Genomic DNA, 21,584 nt, shown 5'->3' with positions numbered 1-21,584 from the left:
TACTTCAATGCGGTCATCACCCTCCCCCCACTCAGTGTCAGGGATCAATTCTGCAAAGAAGCCATCAGACAAGGCACAGTCAGGGACTCGGGGCCTTTCTGTCCTGCTGCACACGAAACCTGCCTTCCCCTGTTGGAAAGGCTGCTTTTCCACTAGGGCGTGCCCCAGGTATGGAAAAAAATTCCACCTCTGGTTTGCTCTCATCTGTACCCCCCTGCTGTGAGCTAAAATTGCATGGTGTACAGGCCGAGATGGTTTTCCTAATACAGTGGTGCCTAGTGCCAACGCGACTTAAGACTTCGACCGGTGATGACCCACTGATTAAGGAATCTTGAGAAGTGGGATTATTTACTTATTCCTTACCTTTCACCAAGCAGTTTAAAGGCTTTCATTTGAACTCTAATCAATCACCTGAAATGCCTTGCAATAATGGGTATCCCCGTTTTAAGGATTATAAAGTTCCAGTCTCTGCAGTGGTTTCCAGAGATCCAGACTTCAGTGTCCCAGGGACAAAGCAAATGTCTCAGAGGTTAAGCAAGTTGCCGAGGCCACCTGAAGTCCGGCTTGGAAGACTGGGGATCTTGCCAGACCCGTGACTTTCCCAGAGAGGCCCAGGTGTCATTTCCTCCAAGCCGAAGCTCAAGGGCACATGAACATTCCCCTTTGAGCTGGCCACAGAGGTGGTTCACCCCAGCCACAGAGTTGGTTCACCCAGCCACCGAGGTGAGTTACATAGTAAGTGGCCCATCCCTTCAGGGTGGTTTAAGCTGGAGCGGGGCATTGGGAGGCATAGGCTGCTTTTCAGTGAAAACCCGTCCCATGGCTGAAATTGTTTAAGCATGGGCAGAAGCAGATGGTGTGACCCAGCTCCCAATGCCGCCCCATACACTGATCTCATCTCATCCACGTACCTCTGTCTCTCTTTGTACCTGCTGTTCTCTCATTCCAGAATCTCTGCCTTTTCCTTCTTCCTCCTACATAATTCTTACTTGGCTTTTAAGACTCAGCTCAGGGAACTTGGAGCCTCAACTTCCTCGACTGTAAAATGGGGATAATAGGACCTCTACCCCCAACAGTTGTAAGGATTAAAAAATAAAGGTGGAGGGGCGCCTGGGTGGCTCAGTGGGTTAAGCCGCTGCCTTCGGCTCAGGTCATGATCTCAGGGTCCTGGGATCGAGTCCCGCATCGGGCTCTCTGCTCAGCAGGGAGCCTGCTTCCCTCCCTCTCTCTCTCTCTGCCTGCCTCTCCGTCTACTTGTGATCTCTCTCTGTCAAATAAATAAATAAAATCTTTAAAAAAAAAAATAAAGGTGGAGAAAGCACTATGCCAAGTGTGCAGAATGTGCTCAGTAATGTCCGCTGTCAGCAGCTGCTCTGGGATCCAAGCTCAACGTCAGGCTTGATCACAGCATCTCCCCAGCTGCAAGCAGCATCCTTGCTGTCCCCCCATTAGGCTCTGAGCTCCTCCGGGGAGGGGCCCGTACGTTGCTGTCTCGTCCCCAGGGCCTCGGTTAGGGTCTGCCCACGGCAGGTGCTCAATACACCCCTGCTCTATTTGAATCGTGAATAATTCCAGAACAAACTGGAAGCCCTCCTCCCATGTGTCGAGTCTTCCCTACGAGGGGTGCAGGAGGAGAAACGAGGAAGAGAACGGGCTGTTCTCGATGCTACTCATAAATACTCTCAGGCAAAGATTCTACATTATTCATTTATATTTTGACATTTTATGACCTTCATTTTCTGAGTGCTTTCTACAGATGCTGATGTTTTTACTCACACTGTTAGAGGACAAACGTCCTCAAGCCAAGGGTTTAAGTACGAAGTGGAAACTTAAAGCAGATCTATGTGGCCTCACGGGGGAAAGAAATAGCAAAGAAGGCCGAAAAGAAATCAGGTAATATATGGATTTATGACCCAAATCATAACCTGGAAGCATAAACTTATCAGTGTAATAGGGGAAAAAAGACACCGTATCTCCTAATGGCCAACATCATGTTTGATAAAATAAAATTCTATTAAGGGCCCTTCCCATTAGGTTAAGTTCTTTATTTCTGGCTTACAGGGAGTCCTGCGTCTGGGACAGAACTGAAGATATGTTAAAAGCAATCACTTTTTAACTATAGAAGAAATCATTTTAAAGAGATTAGCATTAAGGAAATTTAGATGTGAGGACACCTGGTACTAGCGAAGTAAATTCTGTGGCCTAAGGTACAAGAGTTCAAATCCAATGCACAAGGTTGGTTTATGGCCCCTGAGACCTCACAGCAGAAGTCCAGAGTCAGCCTGCACCCAGGGAAGAACAGAGTATGGTTTGCAACCTGGGGAGAGTGAAGCAAGAGGGCTGGGGAGGGAGGGGGCAGGTCTCGGGTGTGACGTCACTACCCTGAAAACCAAACCACACCACGCCTGTCACAGCTCAGGTCGGCATGAGGCTACTGATGGACAGCTGTATGTGACCGGGATGGGGTGTAGGACTCAGAGCTCAGACAGGGGACATGCCGGGAGTGAGAAGATGCTTTCTAGAGACCACGGGGAGATGCCGCCTGAGCTGACATGAGGACAAACATTGCAGGGAGGCGGCGGGGGGTTATAAATTCTGAAATCCACTGCTCGGCTTTGACTCTGTGCCCCTGCTCCTTGGCATGTGGTCTCAGAGCTGACATTTTTTCATCTGTGAAATGGGAATTTAAAAAACCTGCCTTCAAGATGCCTTGGTGGCTCAATTGGTTAAGCACCTGCCTTGGGCTCAGGTCATGATCTCAGGGTTGTGGGATGGAGCCCCGAGTCAGGCTCCCTGCTGAGCAGGGAGCCTGCTTCTCCCTCTCCCTCCATCTGCTGCTCCCCCTGCTTGTGCTCTCTCTGTGTCAAATAAAATCTTTAAAAAAAAAAAATCTGCCTTCAAGGGAGGATGTCAGCGCTGACGGGCCAGTCCTCACCAGGTGTTCAGCTGGGTGTGCAGTCCTCCTTCTCTCACTGCTCACCATCAGCGTTCACTGGGCAGAGGAAGCAGGGAAACACGGACCAAGGACACACAGCACGGACCAGAGACCCCGGCTTGTGCTCCACAGCGACGAGCAGTACTGTCCTTCAGCCACAAAGGGCCGGGGGGCTTGTTTTCAAGGGCAGCCCTGAACGGAAGTGGTGGGAGGACTTTGTCCCCCACTCTCTAAAGAAGCCCAAGAGACTGAGAATTGTTCCTAAGGTTCCTAGTGTGTGGGAAAGAGGCACATGGAACAGGGAACACGGATCATCAAATACAAGCTCAGGGAGAAGATGATGACACAGAATGGAACCGGAGACACCTTGGAAAGTAGGCAGAGCCACAGTGCTCTTGCTGTCCCCCCATTAGGCTCTGCAGGAAGAGGTACCAGTCTAAACAAGTGACCAATTTCGTCCTCCAGGGGACACTGGGCCATGTCTGGAGACATTCTGGGTTGTCCTAACTAGGGGAGCATCTTTCTTGCATCTAGTGAGTAGACACCAGCAAAACTGTGCACAGGGCAGTCCCACACAAAGAGCTGTCTGACCCAGAATATTAGCAGCACCAAGGCTCAGTGACTCCGGGCCGATAAATCAGGCTTGGGTAGAGATAGCGGCCATGCATGACATTAGAAAGAAGAGACTTGGCAAAGGAGCACTTTGGGTACCCAGCACGAAGCACAAGGTGGCCATCTGTCCTAACAACAGCAAACAACGACAAAAACACTTACGTAGTATTCACTATGGCACAGACAACATCCTAAACTCTTCACCTGTAAGTCACATAATCCTTTAAGACAACCTATGCAATAGATACTATGATCCTCCTCATTTTACAGATGGCAAAACTGAGGCACAGGACCTGCCCAAGGTCCAGAATTAAGCAAGCAGCAGATATCAACCAGACAGTCTGGCTTCAGAGTCCAAGTTCACAGAGCAAGCACTTGATAAGGATGTGATGAGTTAATAGGGAAAAAATGAACTTGGCCATAAGTAAAAACATGCACCAAATATATAAACAGCACACAGAAAATATGATTAGGAACAAAAGGACATTGACTTCTCTATGTCTCCAAACTAACCAAGGGGTGAGCATCCCGTGGTAGGGAAGGAAGCCAGCTGACATGCGAAGGATTCCACTTGCAAAATTCCTCCATCATTAAGAATCAGCAGCATCATTCCAAGAAGAAGGTGGACTGCTAACATACACACAAGGACAGTGCCTAAAGCCTTTGCAGACAGTTCCTGACTTCCAAGTTTTCAACTTTACAATGGTGTGAAAGAGACATGCATTCAGTAAAATCATATTCTGAATTTTGAATTTGTATCTTTTCCTGAGCTCGTGATTGGGGGCACAGTCCTCTCTCATGATGCTGGGTGGGGGCAGGGAGAGCTCCCAGTCAGCCTTGAGATTACAAGGTTGAACACTTACCACCACTCCATACCCAGAAAACCATCCTGCTTTTCACTTTCAGTACAGTATCCAATAAATTACACAAGATAGTCAACACTCTCTTATACAAAAGGCTTTGGGTTAGATGGTTTTGTCCAAAGGTAAGTGTTTGAGGCACTTTAAGGTGGGCTGGGCTAAGCCATGACTTCCAGTAGGTTAGGTCTATCAAACCCATTTTCGACTTAGGATGGGCTTACTGCAACATAATCCCATTTAAGTCAAGGAAGGGCTGTACTATGAGTCGTTTTCTTTTCCAAAGGCCAAGATTTGTGGCCTAAGTGATAAGTTATTCTGTCTGTCAGAACTTTGTTTTAACTGTAATCTGGCCTGGAAACATAACATAGTGGGGAATTTAGAAGTTATTTGAAAAACACCTTTTTATGGTTTGGGTTTTGTATGTAGGAGTATAGGAGGGAATGGAAATTTCACACACAAAAAAAATCAAAGTATATAAAATACTCATTTTTCTTAGGACCATTTATAGTCCCAAAGCCACTTTGTTAAGAGTCAAAACACACACCCTCACACACACACACACACACACACACACACACACATCTATTCTATATAACTACCTGTTTGTAGTAAGATCTCATTTGAGATATGGGTATCAGAGTTTGTTCAGACAATAATAACAAATATTTTTAAATACCAGTACAAATGGAACTAGAAATTTCCAAAGGAAAGAATTTATAAACTTGGGTGTGTTTCTGTGAAGCAGGAGAAATACTTAGAAAACAAGAAATATTCACAACCTAGAAAACAAATGGGGTTTTTCCCCCTAAACTTAGGGGTAAACACCAAAGAGTTATTTAAAGAAATCAGGGCAGGGGGCATCATAGGGAAAGAAGACTCAAAACTCAGTGGGTATCATTTTGCCATAAAAATGTGGAGTGGTTGCCTCAGTTTCCCCAGCTTATATTATCCCCAGCATCTGCTTCCTCTGATGGTCCCTGGCATCTTCACAAACGTCTACAAATAGAATATGTGACCCAATTTTTCTAGGTCTTTCATGGTTCATTTCTTGATTCAATTTGGCTTTTTCCCTCCAGCCAACAACTCCTTTCAAATCTAGAGATGGAGGGATCTAAAGCAGAGAAGGTTTCACAAAATCGTCCAAGGCAGAGCCACCAGGCGGGGGCGGGAGGATGGCTAGGACTTCCTTCTAGTCTTCCTGGCACCAGGCATGGGCTGGTGACATGGCCAGCACCAAGGCTGAGAGGCTGAAAAACCAATTCAATTTCAGTCAGCCATGGGCGGAGAAGGCCAAGAGGTCCCCGAAGGCTAGGCAGGCGGACTCTGTCCACCGTCGAGGAAGTCAGTAAGCACCGGCCAAGGTCAAAGAAAGGTTCCAGGCAGACTTGTTTATTCTATGTTCTACTTCACGCCACTTACCCACGAGGAACAAACGTACTCAGAAGAAAAGCAGAGATCTGAAGGGGAATCCTGGCCGTAAAGAAGGCAGAGGCTAAGAGGCCAGGACTGCCCATCATGCCCAAACCAAAGCCTGACGATGTTCTTTTTCTGCTCCGTCGCAAAAGGCTTTCCAAACACGAAGTCCTAAGCCAGCAGCTCCACTTGTAACAGAAGCAACTCTGGCTTTTCTGCCCTGGGATTTGACTCCAAGAGATCTGGCACAGCATGAATTAGTGAACACTGTCATTCTTTCCAGTCCTTAATAAGGTCTTTTTTACTTTTAATTTCTTCATTTCTCATAAGTAAAAATACTCTCAGTTTTTCAGAAGCCCGCAGTTATATTTAGGCCATTAGAAACAGAAGGCCTGACAAATACCAGCTGGGAACAACACAGGGCCCGCTTCAGAGTCGGCCTCGAGTTCTGGAAGGGTTCTTCGCCGGATACTCACGAATGAGAGCGGGCCCGATACTGCTCTCTGAAGAGCATCTTTGTTTCCCGGAGCCTCTCAAAGGACAGTCCCACGCTGCCTCCCACATCACCTCCCATCACCACTTTCATACACGCAGCTTGATGTGCTGTGTCGTCTTCCTCCTCTTCTTCCTCCTTTTACTGAGGAGTAACATATATAAAGTGCCTAAAGGATACTTATTGCAAATAGATGACTTTGCCTACTTTTCAGCCCTAAATCACCACCACCCAGGTCAAGATGCAGACTATTTCCAACATCCTGGGAGGTTTCCGCGTGCCCCTCACTGGTCAATCTTACCCCCCACTGCTGGGTGTCCCCGACTCTGATTTTCTTTACCGCACAAATTAGCTTTGCCTGTTCTTGGCAAGAAATAAATGGCTTCATACTGTAGGTGCTTTTTCGGCTGGCTTCGTAGGCTTGATAAGAGAAACTCACTCAGTGAGTTCAGTGAAGGAATTCACGTGAAATTCATTCAGTTGCTGCTTCTGTCAGTTTACTCGAACAGCTTGGTTGAGCTGTAACTGACACACAATAAATCACACATATTTGCAGCGTACAACTTGATGAGATGAGTCACGCCACGACGCCATCACCATCATTAAGATAATGTACATATTCATCGCCCCAAAATTTCTTTGTACCCCCTTGGCCATCCTCCCTCCCCCCACTTCCCTTATCTCCGCAAACACTGACATGCTTTCTGTCATCACACACTGGTTTGCATCTTGTACAAGTTTAGATAAATGGAAGAATACAGTACATGCACTCTTTGGTCCAGGTTCTTTATTCAGCATGCTTATACTGAGAGTTAGCCCTGTGACAGCAGGTACCGATAGCTCCTACCTTTTTACTGTGCAGAGAATTTCTTAGTTGGGATAAACTGAGGTTTGTTTATTCATTCACCTGTTGATGGACATTTGGGCTGTTTCCAGTTTATGGCAAATAAAGCTGCTACAAACATTCATGGACAGATCTACGTATGGACACAAATTTCCTTTCCTCTCAGGGAAATACTGGATCCCATGATTGGTACACATGTAACTATTTAAGAAACTTCCAAACTGGGGAGCCTGGGTGGCTCAGTAGGTTAAAGTCTCTTCCTTCGGCTCACGTCGTGATCCCAGGGTCCTGGGATTGAGCCCCACATCTGGCTTTCTGCTCAGCGGGGAGCCCACTTCCCTCTCTGTCTGCCTGCCTCTCTGCCTACTTGTGATCTCTCTCTCTGTGTCAAATAAATAAATAATCTTTAAAAATAATAATAATAAAAGAAACTGCCAAACTGTCTTGCAAAGTAATGTACCATCTTTATTTCCCACTAGCAGTGTATGAGGAAACCAGGACCTGCACATTCCCATCAGGATTTGGGATGACTAGTCTTTAATTTTAGCCACTCTACCGGTTGTGTAATCATATCTTATGGTGGTTTCGTCTTGTCAATTTGTATCTCCCTAATAACTAAAGATGCTGAGCATGTTTTCATGAGCTTCCTGGCCAACCATTAATCTTCTTTGGTGAAGCATCATTTCAGATCTTTTGCTTACTTTGTATCGGTTTGTTTTTTCCTTGCTTTGACTATTGGGAGTTCCTTATATGTCCTGGATACAAGTCCTTTATTAATTATAGGACTTGGAAATATTTTCTCTTGGTCTGGGGCTTGTCTTTCCATTCTATTAAGGGTATCCTAGAACAGGAGAAGATAGTTTTGATCAAGTCCAATGAGTCAACCTTTTCTTTTATGGATTATGAGTTTGGTGTTGTATCTAAAAACAAAAATCTTCCGTTAGTTTTTCTCCTTCGTTTTCTTCTACAAGATTTAACAATTTAGGTCTTACATTTAAAGATTTTTTTTTTTTTATTTGACAGAGAGAGAGATCACAAATAGATGGAGAGGCAGGCAGAGAGAGAGAGAGAGAGGGAAGCAGGCTTCCTGCCGAGCAGAGAGCCCGATGCGGGACTTGATCCCAGGACCCTGAGATCACGACCCGAGCCGAAGGCAGCGGCCCAACCCACTGAGCCACCCAGGCGCCCCTAGGTCTTACATTTAGATCTGTAATCAATTTTGAGTTAATTTCTATGTATTGTGCAAGGTATGGATCGAAGTTCATTCTTTTGTTTACCAATATCCAATTGTTCCAGCATTATTTGTTGAAGACTATGCTTTCTTCACTGAATTACCTTTGCATCTTCATCCAAAAACAGTTGTCCATCTGTCCGTAGGTCCATTTCTGTACTCCATTCTGTTCTATTCTCTATTTATCTGTCTTTACACCAGTAGTATGCTATCTTGACTATTGTAGCTTGATAATAATATAAATATTGGGTAGTATAATTCCTGTAGTTTTGTTCTCCCTTCTGAAATTTGTTGTGGGTATTCTAAATCCTCTGCATTTTCATAAGGATTTTTAAATCATTTTGTCAATTTGTGCAAAAAGTCTGCTGGGAATTTTACTGGAATTCTGTTAAATCTAGAGATCAGTTTGAGGAGAATGATTATTTTTAACAATGTTGATTTTCTCAACTCATAAACATGGTTATGTTTCTCTATTTTAAGTCACTTCTCTCAACATTCTGTAGTTACAAGTATACAGGTCTTTCCTATTTCATATTTTTCATGCACTTATCAATTTAATTTTTCTATGGTTCACTGGCAGCAAGTAGAAATATGACTGAGTCTTTGCATATTGATCTTACATCCAGTAACTTAGCTAAACTCTCTCAATCTAGTAGCTTTTTTATTGGATTTTATCAGATTTTCTACAATTTTGCTGTCTACAAGAAAAGACAGTTTTACTTCTCCTTTCCAATCTGGATGCATTATATTTCTTTTCATTGCCTGATTTCACCAGTTAGAACTTCCAGTAAAATAAAGAATGGAAGTGGTGAGAGAAGACATCCTTGTCCTTTTCCTGGTCTTTCAGAGACAGCATTCAGTCCTTCACTATTAAGTAGGCTTAGTTCTAGGTTTTGAGTGCATGTCTTTTATCAGATTAAAGCAAGTTTCTTTTTGTTCCAACTTTGCTAAGAGTTTTTGTCAGGAATGGAGGTCAGATTTTGTCAAACCTTTTCTGCATGTAGCGAGATAATCATATGGTGTTTGGGGTTTTTTCTTTGTTTGATAATATGATGAAATACATTGATTCATTTTAAAGGTTAAACCAACGTTATATTCCTGGAATAAAGCCCACTTATCCACGACCATTACCATTTCCTATAAGGTTGAATTTAATTTGCTAAAATTATATTTAGAATATTTGTATCTATATTCCTGATGGATAACCATCTATAGTTTTCTTGTAGTATCTTTACTTGCCTTTGGTATGTAATGCTGGTCTCCCAATGAGTTGAGAATTTTTCTTCCTCTTCAATTTTCTGGAAGCGATTGTATAAAATTAGCATTATGTCTTCCTTAAATGTTTGTAGGAATTTATCAGTGAAGACATCAGGACCTGGCATTTTCTTTGTAGGGAGGCTTTTAGCTACAAATTCCACTGATTTAATCAACATAGAATTATCCTGTTGACCTACATCTTCCTGAGTGAGGTTTGGCAGTTTGTATCTTTCAAAGAATTTGTCTTTTTCATCTACATTGTTGAATTCATAGGAATCAATGTATTCATAATATTTCCTTATTCTCCTGTTACTAGCTACAGACTCCATAGTGATGTCACTACTCTATATCATGATAATGGTAATATGTGTCTTCACTCCTTTTCTTCCCCATGATCACCCTGGTTCAAGATTTACCCATTTTATTGGTCTTCTCAGTGAGCCAGCTTTCGGGTTAAATGGCTTTGTCTATAGTTTTTCTGTTTCTATTTTATAGGTTTCTGCTTTGATCTTTATTGGTTCCTCCTAGTTTGAGTTAAATTACTCCTCTTCTTCTAGTTGTTGTGGAGGAAGCTGAGGCCATTGATTTGAGGTTTTTTTATCTTTACAGGTATTTACTTACATGAACTTCCCCCTAAGTGCTGTGTCAGCAGCATTCCACAATTTCTGATGTTTTGTGTTTTCAATTTCATTCAGGTCAAAGTACTTTCTATTTTCCCTTCCACTTCTTTTTTGACCCATGGATCATTTAGAAATGTATCATTTCCACATTTGGGGGTATTTTCCAGATATATTTCTGTTATTGGCTTCTAATTAAATCCCATTGTGATCAGAGAACAAAGTGAAACTTGAATCTTGTTTTATGGCCCCAAATATGACTTACCTTGGTAAGTGTTCGTCATGCACCTGGAAAGAACGCATATCTGATTTTGTTTGAGGGATGTTCTACATAGATCACTAGGTCAAGCTGGTTGAGAGTCATGGTCAAGTCTTCTATATTCTTACTGATTTCTTTGTTCATGTGTGCTATCAATATTAGGAAGGGAATGCTGAAATCTCTGACTGTACTCGTGGGTTTGTCTGTTTCTTCTTGCAGTTACATCAGGTTTTGCTTCAGTGATTTGAAGCTCTATTAATAGATGCATAAATGTTGAGGATTATGATGTCCTCTTGATAAATTGATTACTTTTATTATAAAATGGCCCTCTTTATCTTTGGTAATATTTTTTGCTCCATATCTACTTTATCTGATGGTAACAAGGTCCCTCCAGCTTTCTTTTGACTAGTGTTAGTATGGTCTACCTTTTCCCATTCTTTTAACCTATCCGTGTCTTTATATTTAAGTGCATATCTTGGGGACAGTACACAGTTGTATGTCTTATGTTTTATCCAATCTGCCTATCTCTGCCTTTTAGCTGAGTTGTTTTTGTGACTATTAGTATAATCATGTTTAAGTCTAACAGCTTGCTATTTGTTTTCTAGTTGTCCCTTCTGTTATTTGATCCCTTTTCCTTTTTCTGTCTTCTTTTGAATTGTTTGAAAACAACAATAATAATAATAATAATAAATTCTACTGTTTTCCTTTTTTTTTACTGGTGAGCTAAAGTTCTTTGTTTTATTACTTTAATGGTTGTTTTAGGGTTGATAGTAAACATCTTTAACTCATCAGTCCTCCTTCAAGTAATATGATGCCATTTTACATGTATTATAAGAATCTTGTATTATGTATAAGACTTACAATACTGTATTATAAGAATCTTACAATACTGTATTTCCATTTATCCTCTTCTGCATTAACATCTTACTTATACATATACTCCCCAACACATTATTACTATTTTATTTAAAGAGTCAATCTTTAAAGGAGATTTAAATCCACCATTAATCCCATCCAGCATATTTTCCTGTTCAGATTTTGTCATTTTCAACCTGAGAAGCTTGATAAGGGTTTTATATCATCCCTGGTTCTATTTAACTTTTTGAATCTGTGAAATACTGTCTTAATAACTTTTAATATCCTTTTTTTTTTTTTTTAATTCTAAAATCTGCGTCAGTTCTGAGTTGGCTTCAATTGATTGTTCTCCTCTTTACGAAGAACGGTGCTATTTTTGTGCTCCTCTGTGTGTTCCCGGTAATCTTTGACCAAATGTCAGACATCTTGAATTGTACCTTCTTGAGTGCTAGATATTTTTCTATTCCTATATTCATAAGCTCTGTGCTAGAATAGCTACATCATTCAGCAAAAGTTTGATCTTTTCCACTAGTACATTTATGACTTGTTAGGTCCAGAGCAGTACACAGTCTAGGGTCAATTATTCCCCTAGGACCATGGCAAGAGTTTCTTGAGTATTCTCTCCAATGTCCCCTGGATTGTGAGTTTTTAAAGTCTGGCTGCTGGGAAGAGTCACTGTTTCTGATACCGCATGAGTGCTGGATACTGTTCCCTTCGATCGTTTTGGATGGTTCTTTCCCAATCTCAGGCTGTTGAGTCCCATGCCTGTGCTCGTCAGTCCACCCTGAGGAAGACCCCTGTGGTCTCTGTGTCTTCCCTCAGTGCTGCTCTATTCTCTGGTACTCTGTCCTGAAGACTTGCCCCCACAGTCTCACTGGACTCTCAAGCTCCTCAAATCAAGGAGTCCATCGGGTTCTGCCTGGGTTCCCATTTCCACTTCACTCCAAGGATAAGACATTCTCTCAAGGCAGTTAGCTGGGGAAATTTTAGGGTTCAACTCATTTGTTTCCCATCTCCGAAAAATCATTGTCTTATGCTGACCAACATCCATGGTTTTGAAAACCATTGCTTCATATATGCTGTCTGGTCATGTTTCATTTGGGTTGTTTCAGGGAGAAGGTAAGGGGAAATCCAGTCCTTGTTGCTCTGTCTCAGCCATCATGCTCTTGTTCTAGGTGGAAAGGTAAATCCAATACCTGTTAGTCCATCTTGGCTAGAATCAGAAGTTTATTTTTTAATTTTGTTTAGTGTTATCTTGTATGGATATGCTATAATTATTTACCTATTCTGTTGTTGATAGACTTTTGCAATATGGCCAATTTTGAAAAAATGTAAATGAAATTGCTTTGAACATTTTTACGCATATTTTGATGAATACATGCACTCATCTCCCTTGAGTACTTAGGAGTAGAATCGCCAGGTCACTGAATAGGCATATGTTCAGCTTTAAGAGATGCTGTCAAACAGTTTCCGAAGCGGTCCACTATTTTACACTCCCGCCAGCAATGTATGGAAATTCCAGTTGCTCCACCTCTTCATCAGCACTTGGTAGTGTCGGTGTTTTTCATTTTAAGCTATTCTGGTACTATCTCATTGTAATTTGTAGTTCCCTAAGGACTAACAGTTTTGCCTGAGCACCTCTTCATATGCTCATTGCCCATAAGAGTATCTTCTTATATGAACTGTGTATTCAAGTCTTTGGTCTATTTAATATTGGATTGCTTAACTTTCTTAATGACCAGTAGGGTTTTTTTTTTTTTAATATGTATTCTCAACAGGAATCTGTTGTCAATTACTGTGAATCTCCTCACCTGTTTATGCCTTATCTTTTCACTCCTTTTCTTATGATGTATTTTGATAAACAAAAGTCATCAATTTCAACATAGTCCGGTTCTTTGGGTGTCTTGTTTAAGAAATTCTTACCCACCACAAATCACGAAGATAGTTTCATATATTTTCTCCTAAAAGCCTTACTGTTTTTTCCTTTCTTCTTTTCGAATACAGCAGCAAGGATATGAGAAATGATATGAAGCCTAAAAACTTCTTTTTGCCCTTCTGTCGGCTTTCTGTTCCATATCCAACTGTATGACACTGTCAACAGGCAATATGAAGTCAATGACTACACATCCTACTACACTAACAGTAGGCTCTACACCCATTACAAGGTCCCCTGCTGTTCACATCGTGACTTGCTAATCAATTAGCAAAACAAGTATTTCACTTCACTTTTACTGCATTTTGTAGTGCTTCTGTTCTATTTGTTTGAGAGTTTCTATAAATAACAGGTTGAAGAGCCCTTTTCTTTGGCTAGGGGCCCAAGGAGTGAGTTTTTATTTCCTTCTTCTAGTTTTTCATTGTTTTCTAAGTTCTTTTATAAGACATGTGCATACTTTAATTTAAAAAGTAAACTTAAGGGGCGCCTGGGTGGCTCAGTGGGTTAAGCCTCTACCTTCCGCTCGGGTCATGATCCCGGGGTCCTGGGATCGAGCCCCACATCGGGCTCTCTGCTCAGCAGGGAGCCTGCTTCCCTTCCTCTCTCTCTGCCTGCCTCTCTGCCTACTTGTGATCTCTCTCTGTCAAATAAATAAATAAAATTAAAAAAAAAAAGAAATCAATGAATTTTTAAAAAAAGTAAACCTAAAAAAAGAAACACATTGAGCAGTTGTGATGAAAGTATAAATATGTTTTTTCATTTGTAGGAATAAAAGACGACATTTCACAGCTCTTTCCGAAACAGATTATGTTGACTACACACATTATGACTTACAAAAGCAACTTGCTTGGTCAATGTCGGTTGAGCAGACACAGTAGAACAGTTTCATTAACTTGAAAGCTTTCTACAATCTCCATAGTTTCCCTTATTAATAACGTATGGTTTTTATTAAAGTCTTAGTCAAGTTTTTTTTTTCCCCCTGCTCTTGGTCTTACCTTATCTGCAAATGAAGCCACAGAAAGTTTTAAAAATACAACGATTTGCCAAGTGTCATTAAAAATTTCCAAAAACAGAAGCTGAGTGGTCCTTTGTGATACTGTCCTTGTTGCAGGAGTAAGAAGAAGACATCTGGATAGAAATATCTGGAAAGAGCTGCAGATGCTCTGCCCCCGAGTTCTTTTCTCCTGCACCATTATGGGACAGAGACGTGTCCAGTCACCCGAGCCGCGTTTAGAAAAGCATAGTTTACTTGACAGCATTTACAAATTATGTATTTTCCTCAGAATAACTTACACTGCAGAAATGCTTCCATATGCTAAAGTTGGACATGCTATTGTAATGAAAAAGAAAAAGAGATGTCTTTTAGTGGGTAGTTTTCATATACATACGAAACTGCAATATGCACAAATTAGTAATGCTGTCCCTTAAGAATTTACCATAAATGGTTTCCTAATTCTTTCTGCCGCTCTCTGCTACAGATTGGGAGTGGATTTTGTCATAAAACAATGGGTCAGCAGGAATTCAATTATGATTTATCTAAGCAATGAAAGCAATTTGAGAGCAATCATCATTCTTATTTTTTAATGAAAAAATAGACTTTTTCTCCAAACTTTTGTGTTTCTTCAAGTTCCAGGAGGAGACAACTTCCAACTTCAAATTCCAAAACACACATATGTGCAGTTAACTCCTCTCTATCAGGCTTTAGATTGGTGGTCTGCCAACTGTGGGCATGGGCCAAATCCAGATAACCACCTATTTTTGTAAATAAAGTTTTACTGGAATACAGTCACTCACATTCATTTACCTATTGTCTATGGCTACCTATGCTTTGCCAAAAGCATAGGTGAATAGTTAGAAACTTTGTAGCCCAGAAAGCCTAAAATATTCACAACTGCTCTTTCATGGAAAAAAACATTTCTGACCCCTGTTTTACTAAGGACATACTTCTCATGTTGCAGAAATAAATGGATGCTACCATTGTTGGTACCTCTGCCAGGATTTTTAGGATATAAGCAGGCAGGATGACAGCCACAGCTCTACAAAGCTCTAATGAAACAGTAAGAAGAAATTCAACACCCAAGAAAGTACTGAATCTGTTCTTCTCTAGGGTAAATGACAATGACTCTGGTAGCCAAAATGCATATAATTATATTTGAAAGCTCTCCTAAAATGTATGTTCTCCAAGTAAATTAATCTATAAATAATTTTGAAAAAAATTAATCAATCTTCCTACTGCAAAGTTCTTTTCAATATTTTGGGGAGGTACCATATGTCAAGATGGGATACTTTCTACTCAATTTTAAAATTCCACATTCCAGGGCTGCCTGGGTGGCTGGCTTGGTTAAGCATCTGTCTTCAGTTCAGGGTCCTGGGATCATGATCTTGGGGCTCTGGGATGGAACCCCGCCTTGGACTCCCTGCTTAGTGGGGAGTTTGCTTCTCTCCTTCTCTCTGCCCCTCCACTCACTTGTGCTCTCTCTCTCTCAAATAAATGAAATCTTTAAAAATAAGTAAATAAAATAAAATTTAACATTCCAACATAACTCATAGCCTTTTTTCTTTCACTGTTCAGAACAAATACTTAAGAAACATAAAAGTAATACCTATCTGTGAACCTTTTTTTCAGGATATATATGTCATGTATATATGTGATATATATGAAATATATGTATATATATATATATGTATCAGTCATCAGGCTAACTTGGAAAATAGCAAAGTAAATCATCTATAAAATATTTTCAGCTATGATGGTCTATTTGATCAAACACTGGCAAATTGATTCAACTATTCAACAATTCATTCAACAATTGATTCAACAATTCAACTATTAAGATTAACAACCTTGACACTTATAAACAGTATTAATAGTATAACTTAATAGTGAAAAGACAGCTGTCTTGGTCCATGCCAGCTGCTATAACAAAAATACCACAGATGCGGGGAGAGGGGTTTATGACCAACTTACATTTATTTTTTCACAGTTCTGGAGGCTGGGATGTCTGAGATTAAGGGGCTGGCAGATTTGGTGTCTAGGAGAGCCCATTTCCTGTTTAAAGAGAGCAGGCTTCTCACTGTACCTTCATCTAGCAGAAGAGGCCAGAGATCTCTTTGGGATCTCTTTTACAAGGGCAAGAATCCCCTCCTGACCAAATCACCTTCCCAATGCCCCACACCTCTAAATACCATCGCACTGGGGATTAAGTTTCAACATATAAATGCAGCGGGACACATTCAATCTATCGCATTTCACTCTGGTCCCCCAAAATTCATATCCTTCTTATATGCAAAATATATTTATTCCATCCGAACAGCCCCCAAGTTCTTAACCAGTTCCAGCGTCAACTTTAAAGACTAGGCCCATCTAAATATCACCTCAATTCATACAACCTGTCCTGAGCCAATCTGCTCTCCAACTGTGAACGTGCCTAGTCACACCTGTCACGTGCTTCTGAAATATAGCAGTGAGACAGACACAGGACAGGCATTCCCACTCCAGATGGGAGAAAGAGGAAAGAAGAAAGGAGTAACAAGTCCCAAGCAAGTCCAAAATCCAAGGGCGGAAAATTCCCTTAGACCTTAACGCTCAAGAATAATCCTCTTTGGTTTGATGCTCCTGCTCTCCAGACTCAATGGGACAGTGCTCCTGCCTGCAGCTTTGCTGGGGAAGGCTGAGGCCCCAAGGCTCCCAGGTTCTCTGCCCCCAGAGCTTTGGGTAACCCTGTCCCCCTGTGGCTCTCCAGGGTTAGGGCCTAGGATCATGGCTCTGCCAGGAGGCCTTGACCTTTGAAGTCAAGATGGAAGCAGCCATGCCCCTATGGCTCGCTGGGCACAGCCCACACCTCACCAGGTTGCCGGAGCAGCACCTGGGGCAGCCGAGGAGAGAGTGCTGGCCATGGAGACCACTCAGAGAGGTGGTATGTGGAGGGTCAGGCACAAGGAACACCTAGTTTGCATTCTCCCATGGTCTCGGAAAATAGTCCTGGCTTCTGTGAGATGGCTGACTAGTCTCATCATCAAATGGTCTCTTGGCCACACCCTTGGTGTTCTCCCTGAAGACTTTTTTCTTCTCTTCAATATGAATTAGCTGAGAATTTCTCAAATCTTTTGAGTTCTGGACTCTGCTTTCTTTCCAATTAACAACTCCATCTTTAAGTCATTTCTCTTTTCTCACATTTTACCACAGGCAGGCGAGAGAAGCCAGGCCACTCCTTCCACACTTTGCTTCGAAATTGCTTCAGCTAAATATCTAATTTCATCGCTTGCAAGGGCCACCTTCCACAAACACGAGAACAGGAACACAATTCAGCCAAGTTTGTTTGTTTTTTGGCCACTTTATAACAAGCATGGCCTGTCCCCCAGTTTCCAATAACACGTTCTCATTTCTGTCTGAGACGCCATCCTTCGCCGCCTGCAGTCCACCACCTTCTGCAGTCCGCTCCCCTTCTGAGCTCACACCAGAACACCTTGAAAAGTCCACTCGTGGCAATGCAGGCTCCTCCTAGCACGCCCCCCCTTACTCTTCTGGTCCCTGCCCGCCACCACGTGCCAAAGCCACCTCCATCATGTGACGCATTTGTCAGAGCAGCACTCCCACCTCTCAGTGCCTGTTTTTGTCAGAGTCAGTTTGGGCTGCTAAACGAAAGTACCAGAGACTGTGTGGCTTACAGACAACAGAAACTGATTTCTCACAGGTCTGGAAGCTAGAAATCCAAGATCATGGTGCCTTCTTCTAGGAGTCAGACTTCTCCTTCTATCCTCCCAGGGCAGGCAGGAAGCTCTCTCCCGACTCTAATAAGGGCACTAATCCCATTCATCAGGGCTCCCCTCCCCTGAAAGGCCCCACTGGCAGATATCTTCATACTCGACATTAGGTTTCAACATGTGAATCTGCGGGGGTTGCGGGAGGGACACAAACATTCAGTCTACAGGAGTTGTCCTCTCTGACTTCTTGAAATTATGAATGGGGATAAAGCAGCAAAGGGAGAGGGGTATAGATTTCCAGTGACTCTTAACAACATGAGGCTGAGACCTTGGTCAGGTTTTCTATTCATTCATTCATTCATTCATTTATTCATTCCACGAGCTGGGAAGATAGCAGTTTCGTGGAGCTGACATCCTTGTGGGACATACAATACAATACAGGCCCGTACCTGGCCCAGAAAACCAAAGACAGAACATAAGCCACAGACCTAAGAGAAGTTAGACGATGCAGACAAGAGCATTAAGAATCTTGTAAGAAGGGTCACATCCAAACCCTTGGGCCTGCTCTTGTCCGCTCCCTTCTCTCTTGGATTTCCCCTATGAAATCCCTCTCTGGGGAAAGTTTCCAAGCAACTTAGTCACACTCAGATACGAATGCCTGACCTATCATTCCTCTGAAAAGTGTCTGCATTTCCTAACTTACAGGGAGGAGGAGATTCTAGGTAGTCGGAAGGGGTTTTACGGACCTTCTCAGAGTCATCTCATGCATCTGCTCCTAAGGGAGCCTTCGTCATGCCCCTGTCCTGGTTCGGCTTATTTCGGCAGCTGCCAATAGCTCACCTGCTACAGAACACACAGAGCCTGAAGGGAGGCATGCTTGATACTGTCCGCGTGCCTCTCCCCCAGAAGTTCTGCCCCCCCTCCTCCATCCAGCCCTGTTGCCTCAGAGGCTGGCCTCTGAGGACTACATCAAGGGATTTCTGTCTTCTTTTAGGTGGGCCCAGCTCAGGGGAGTCCCCAGCTGGAAATGGAGGAGGGGAGCAGAAGAGGGCCAGGTCTTTATTTCTCTGCTTACTCCCTGCCTGGCTGCCGGCTGCCAGGGGCTGCTACGCCCTCCTGCTAAAGGTCGGAGCTCCCCATCGGGGCTCGTCTTGCCTATAGCTACAGCCCCATCCCCAGCTTTAGGTAGAGCCTTTGTTTAACCATCAAGACCTGCGGCCCCTAGAGGGGGTCAAAGCCCCACGCTGGTGCTCCACCACTCCCAGGTGGGTCGTCTTCTCACCGAGCTCGCCCTCGTGGTCCCACCAGCAAGGACACAGCTAGCAACACCAGCGATGCTCTCAGGTCGGACACAGACTCTGGGCGCCAGCTTCATTCGTAAGTGCCAAGGGCTTCAGAGGGACAGGACTGGGGAACAGCCTATAAACAGTGCTTCCTCTCAAGATTAGTGGTGACTCCCCTCCAAAGAGAACCAAACTCAGGGTGATGCCTGGAGGGACCCCAGCCCCTTGGCGCAGGGAAGCAAAGCCTCTGAACGGCCATGGTTTACCTTTCTGTGTTCAGTGGAGGGCTGTGGGCAGACGAGCTGGAGTCCAAGCAGCAGGAGGGAACCCAGGACACTGAGAAGGAAAAAACAGCAACCGTGAGTATGTCCCCTGCTGCAGCAGCACCCAGGGGAAGGCACCGGCTCCCCCTCATCACCGGAAGGGAGAGATCAGACCAACCCCTGCCCTGGGATGGGACCCAGCCAAGGTGCCAAGGGCCAGTCTCGAGGGAGGGGAGGCAGCGCAGCGCTGTGGGCTTGGCTAAAGCAAGGTACATCTGGGCTCAAACCCTTTCCCAGCACCAGCGGGGGTTTCTAAGTCAGGATGTGCAACCTCGGGAGCCTCAGTCTTCTCCCGGGTAAGAGGGGGCCAACAACAGAAGCCAGCCCGGAGGTTTGGGGAGGCCGGACACAGAGAAACGGCTAGAGTGCGTGCTTGGTCCTAGTGGAGCTGGTCAGGTCATGCTGAAAGTGAGGCTCTGAGCCTGGCCTGGGAAGCTTCTCTCCTACACCCCAGGCTTCCCCAGGAGCCTTCCCTCTGCCCGTTCTTGGCCCTTGAGTGTCACAGATGTTCTCCATGGGCAGGATTAGCCGTGTTAAGCCCTACTGTCACCAGCCCTGATTAGGACTTGTCATCAAATAAAGGGAAGGTGTGGAATAGGAGCCAGCTGGCCCTGAAACAGCAGGGTGTGCTGGGAGGGATGTCGCTTTGGATTCAAACACATTGAGGATGGAATCCCAGCTCCACCGTTCCCATCTGGGTGACCCTGGGCAAACTGATGTCTCTGACCCTCAAGGTCCTCACCTTCTGTAAGGGTCGCTGGGGATGATGGAGGTGAAAACACCCACCTAGTTAGTCAGAGGATAAACATTGTCAATTAACTAAAATGCCCAAAGTCCCTTGACTCAAAATCATCAACACCATGGTTTGAAGCATCCCTGAAAAGAGGCCACTTGTCCTATTTAGTTGTCTCTTGGATTCTTTTTTTAGGGTTTAATCCTGAGGACAGCAAAGTGACCTGGGTGGTTCTCACCCTTTTCGGAGGCTTCCAACACAACTGTGAGATGGAAAACACTACTCCAGTCCAAGCAGAACTCACCGTGCGGAGGTGGATGTGAGAAAGCCTGTCTGAACATGGGAGTTAGGGTGTGTGGGGTTAGAAAAGGCTCCCACCATCTCCAAGTATCCTAAATGCCGCCCTAAGGCCCTCGTTGTAAGAAAATTAGCCAGACCCTGGCAGACCACCCAGAATGGATGTGAACAGACGGGTCAGAGACAGCAACGGGGCGGGAAGCGGGGCGAGGGGGCCATGGAACGGGGTGATAGATGCATCCCCAAAGCAGAGGCCCAAAGGTAGTACACAGACCCCATTTCAAACAGGAAGGGCTGCACCATCTGCTAAGAACCAGAAAAGGAGGCACCCCCGCTGCCCCACCCTAACCCATGTTGTTGCCCCTCACCACCACCAGCTGTACAAGAAGCGGGCCAGAGGGTGAGAGAAGTTCGCCCCGTGCAGATTTCTTTGAAGAGAAATGCAGGAGCGCTGAGCACAGCCCCTTAGTCTCCTGTAGGAGAAGTCAGAGTTCCCTACCAGGACAAGCCAGGAGGGCTGCCATGTAGAAAGCTTTATCTGAGCCCCCATGTTAAGGATACGAAGGACCAGTGCCAGAGTCTCTCCCTGAAAAGTATCTCAAGGACAAAGCTCCGCTGAAGTGCCTGGGAGGGCAGAGTGGAGAGAGAGGGCTGGAGGGGAACATTTCTGGAACTTGCAGGAACAGAATATGCTGACTTTTCCCTCTCAACTGAAGGCAGGCACCATGGATCGCCGGGTTTAGGTTGTCTAGAAAAGACCTCACCAAAGGCTGCTCGCCAGGGTTAGGGGATCAGTGGTGGGTACCCATGGAGTACGGGTCTTGGGGGAGGGTCATAAAGAGATGTGCAGCAGGACACCCCAAGTGAGGGGGAGGTTCTCCAAAGGGCACCCTAAGTGCCCCAGGAGAGGAGAATACAGAACTTAGCCATCTGCC

General features: G+C 44.0%; 1 protein-coding gene across 1 annotated transcript in view; it reads right to left on the bottom strand.

Annotated features, from left to right (window-relative positions):
• The window catches only part of THSD4 (thrombospondin type 1 domain containing 4), a 582,110-nt gene that overhangs the window by 526,648 nt on the left and 33,878 nt on the right, over window positions 1–21,584 (bottom strand). The window contains exon 3 of the mRNA XM_047736180.1: window positions 19,563–19,632. Within this exon, the coding sequence (XP_047592136.1) occupies window positions 19,563–19,632 (70 nt within the window). The remainder of the gene's footprint in view (window positions 1–19,562; window positions 19,633–21,584) is intronic.

The sequence above is a fragment of the Lutra lutra genome, chromosome 7 (genome assembly GCF_902655055.1).
Source record: "Lutra lutra chromosome 7, mLutLut1.2, whole genome shotgun sequence".
Taxonomy (NCBI): Eukaryota; Metazoa; Chordata; class Mammalia; order Carnivora; family Mustelidae; genus Lutra; species Lutra lutra.
This window is presented reverse-complemented; position numbering and strand designations above follow the sequence as displayed.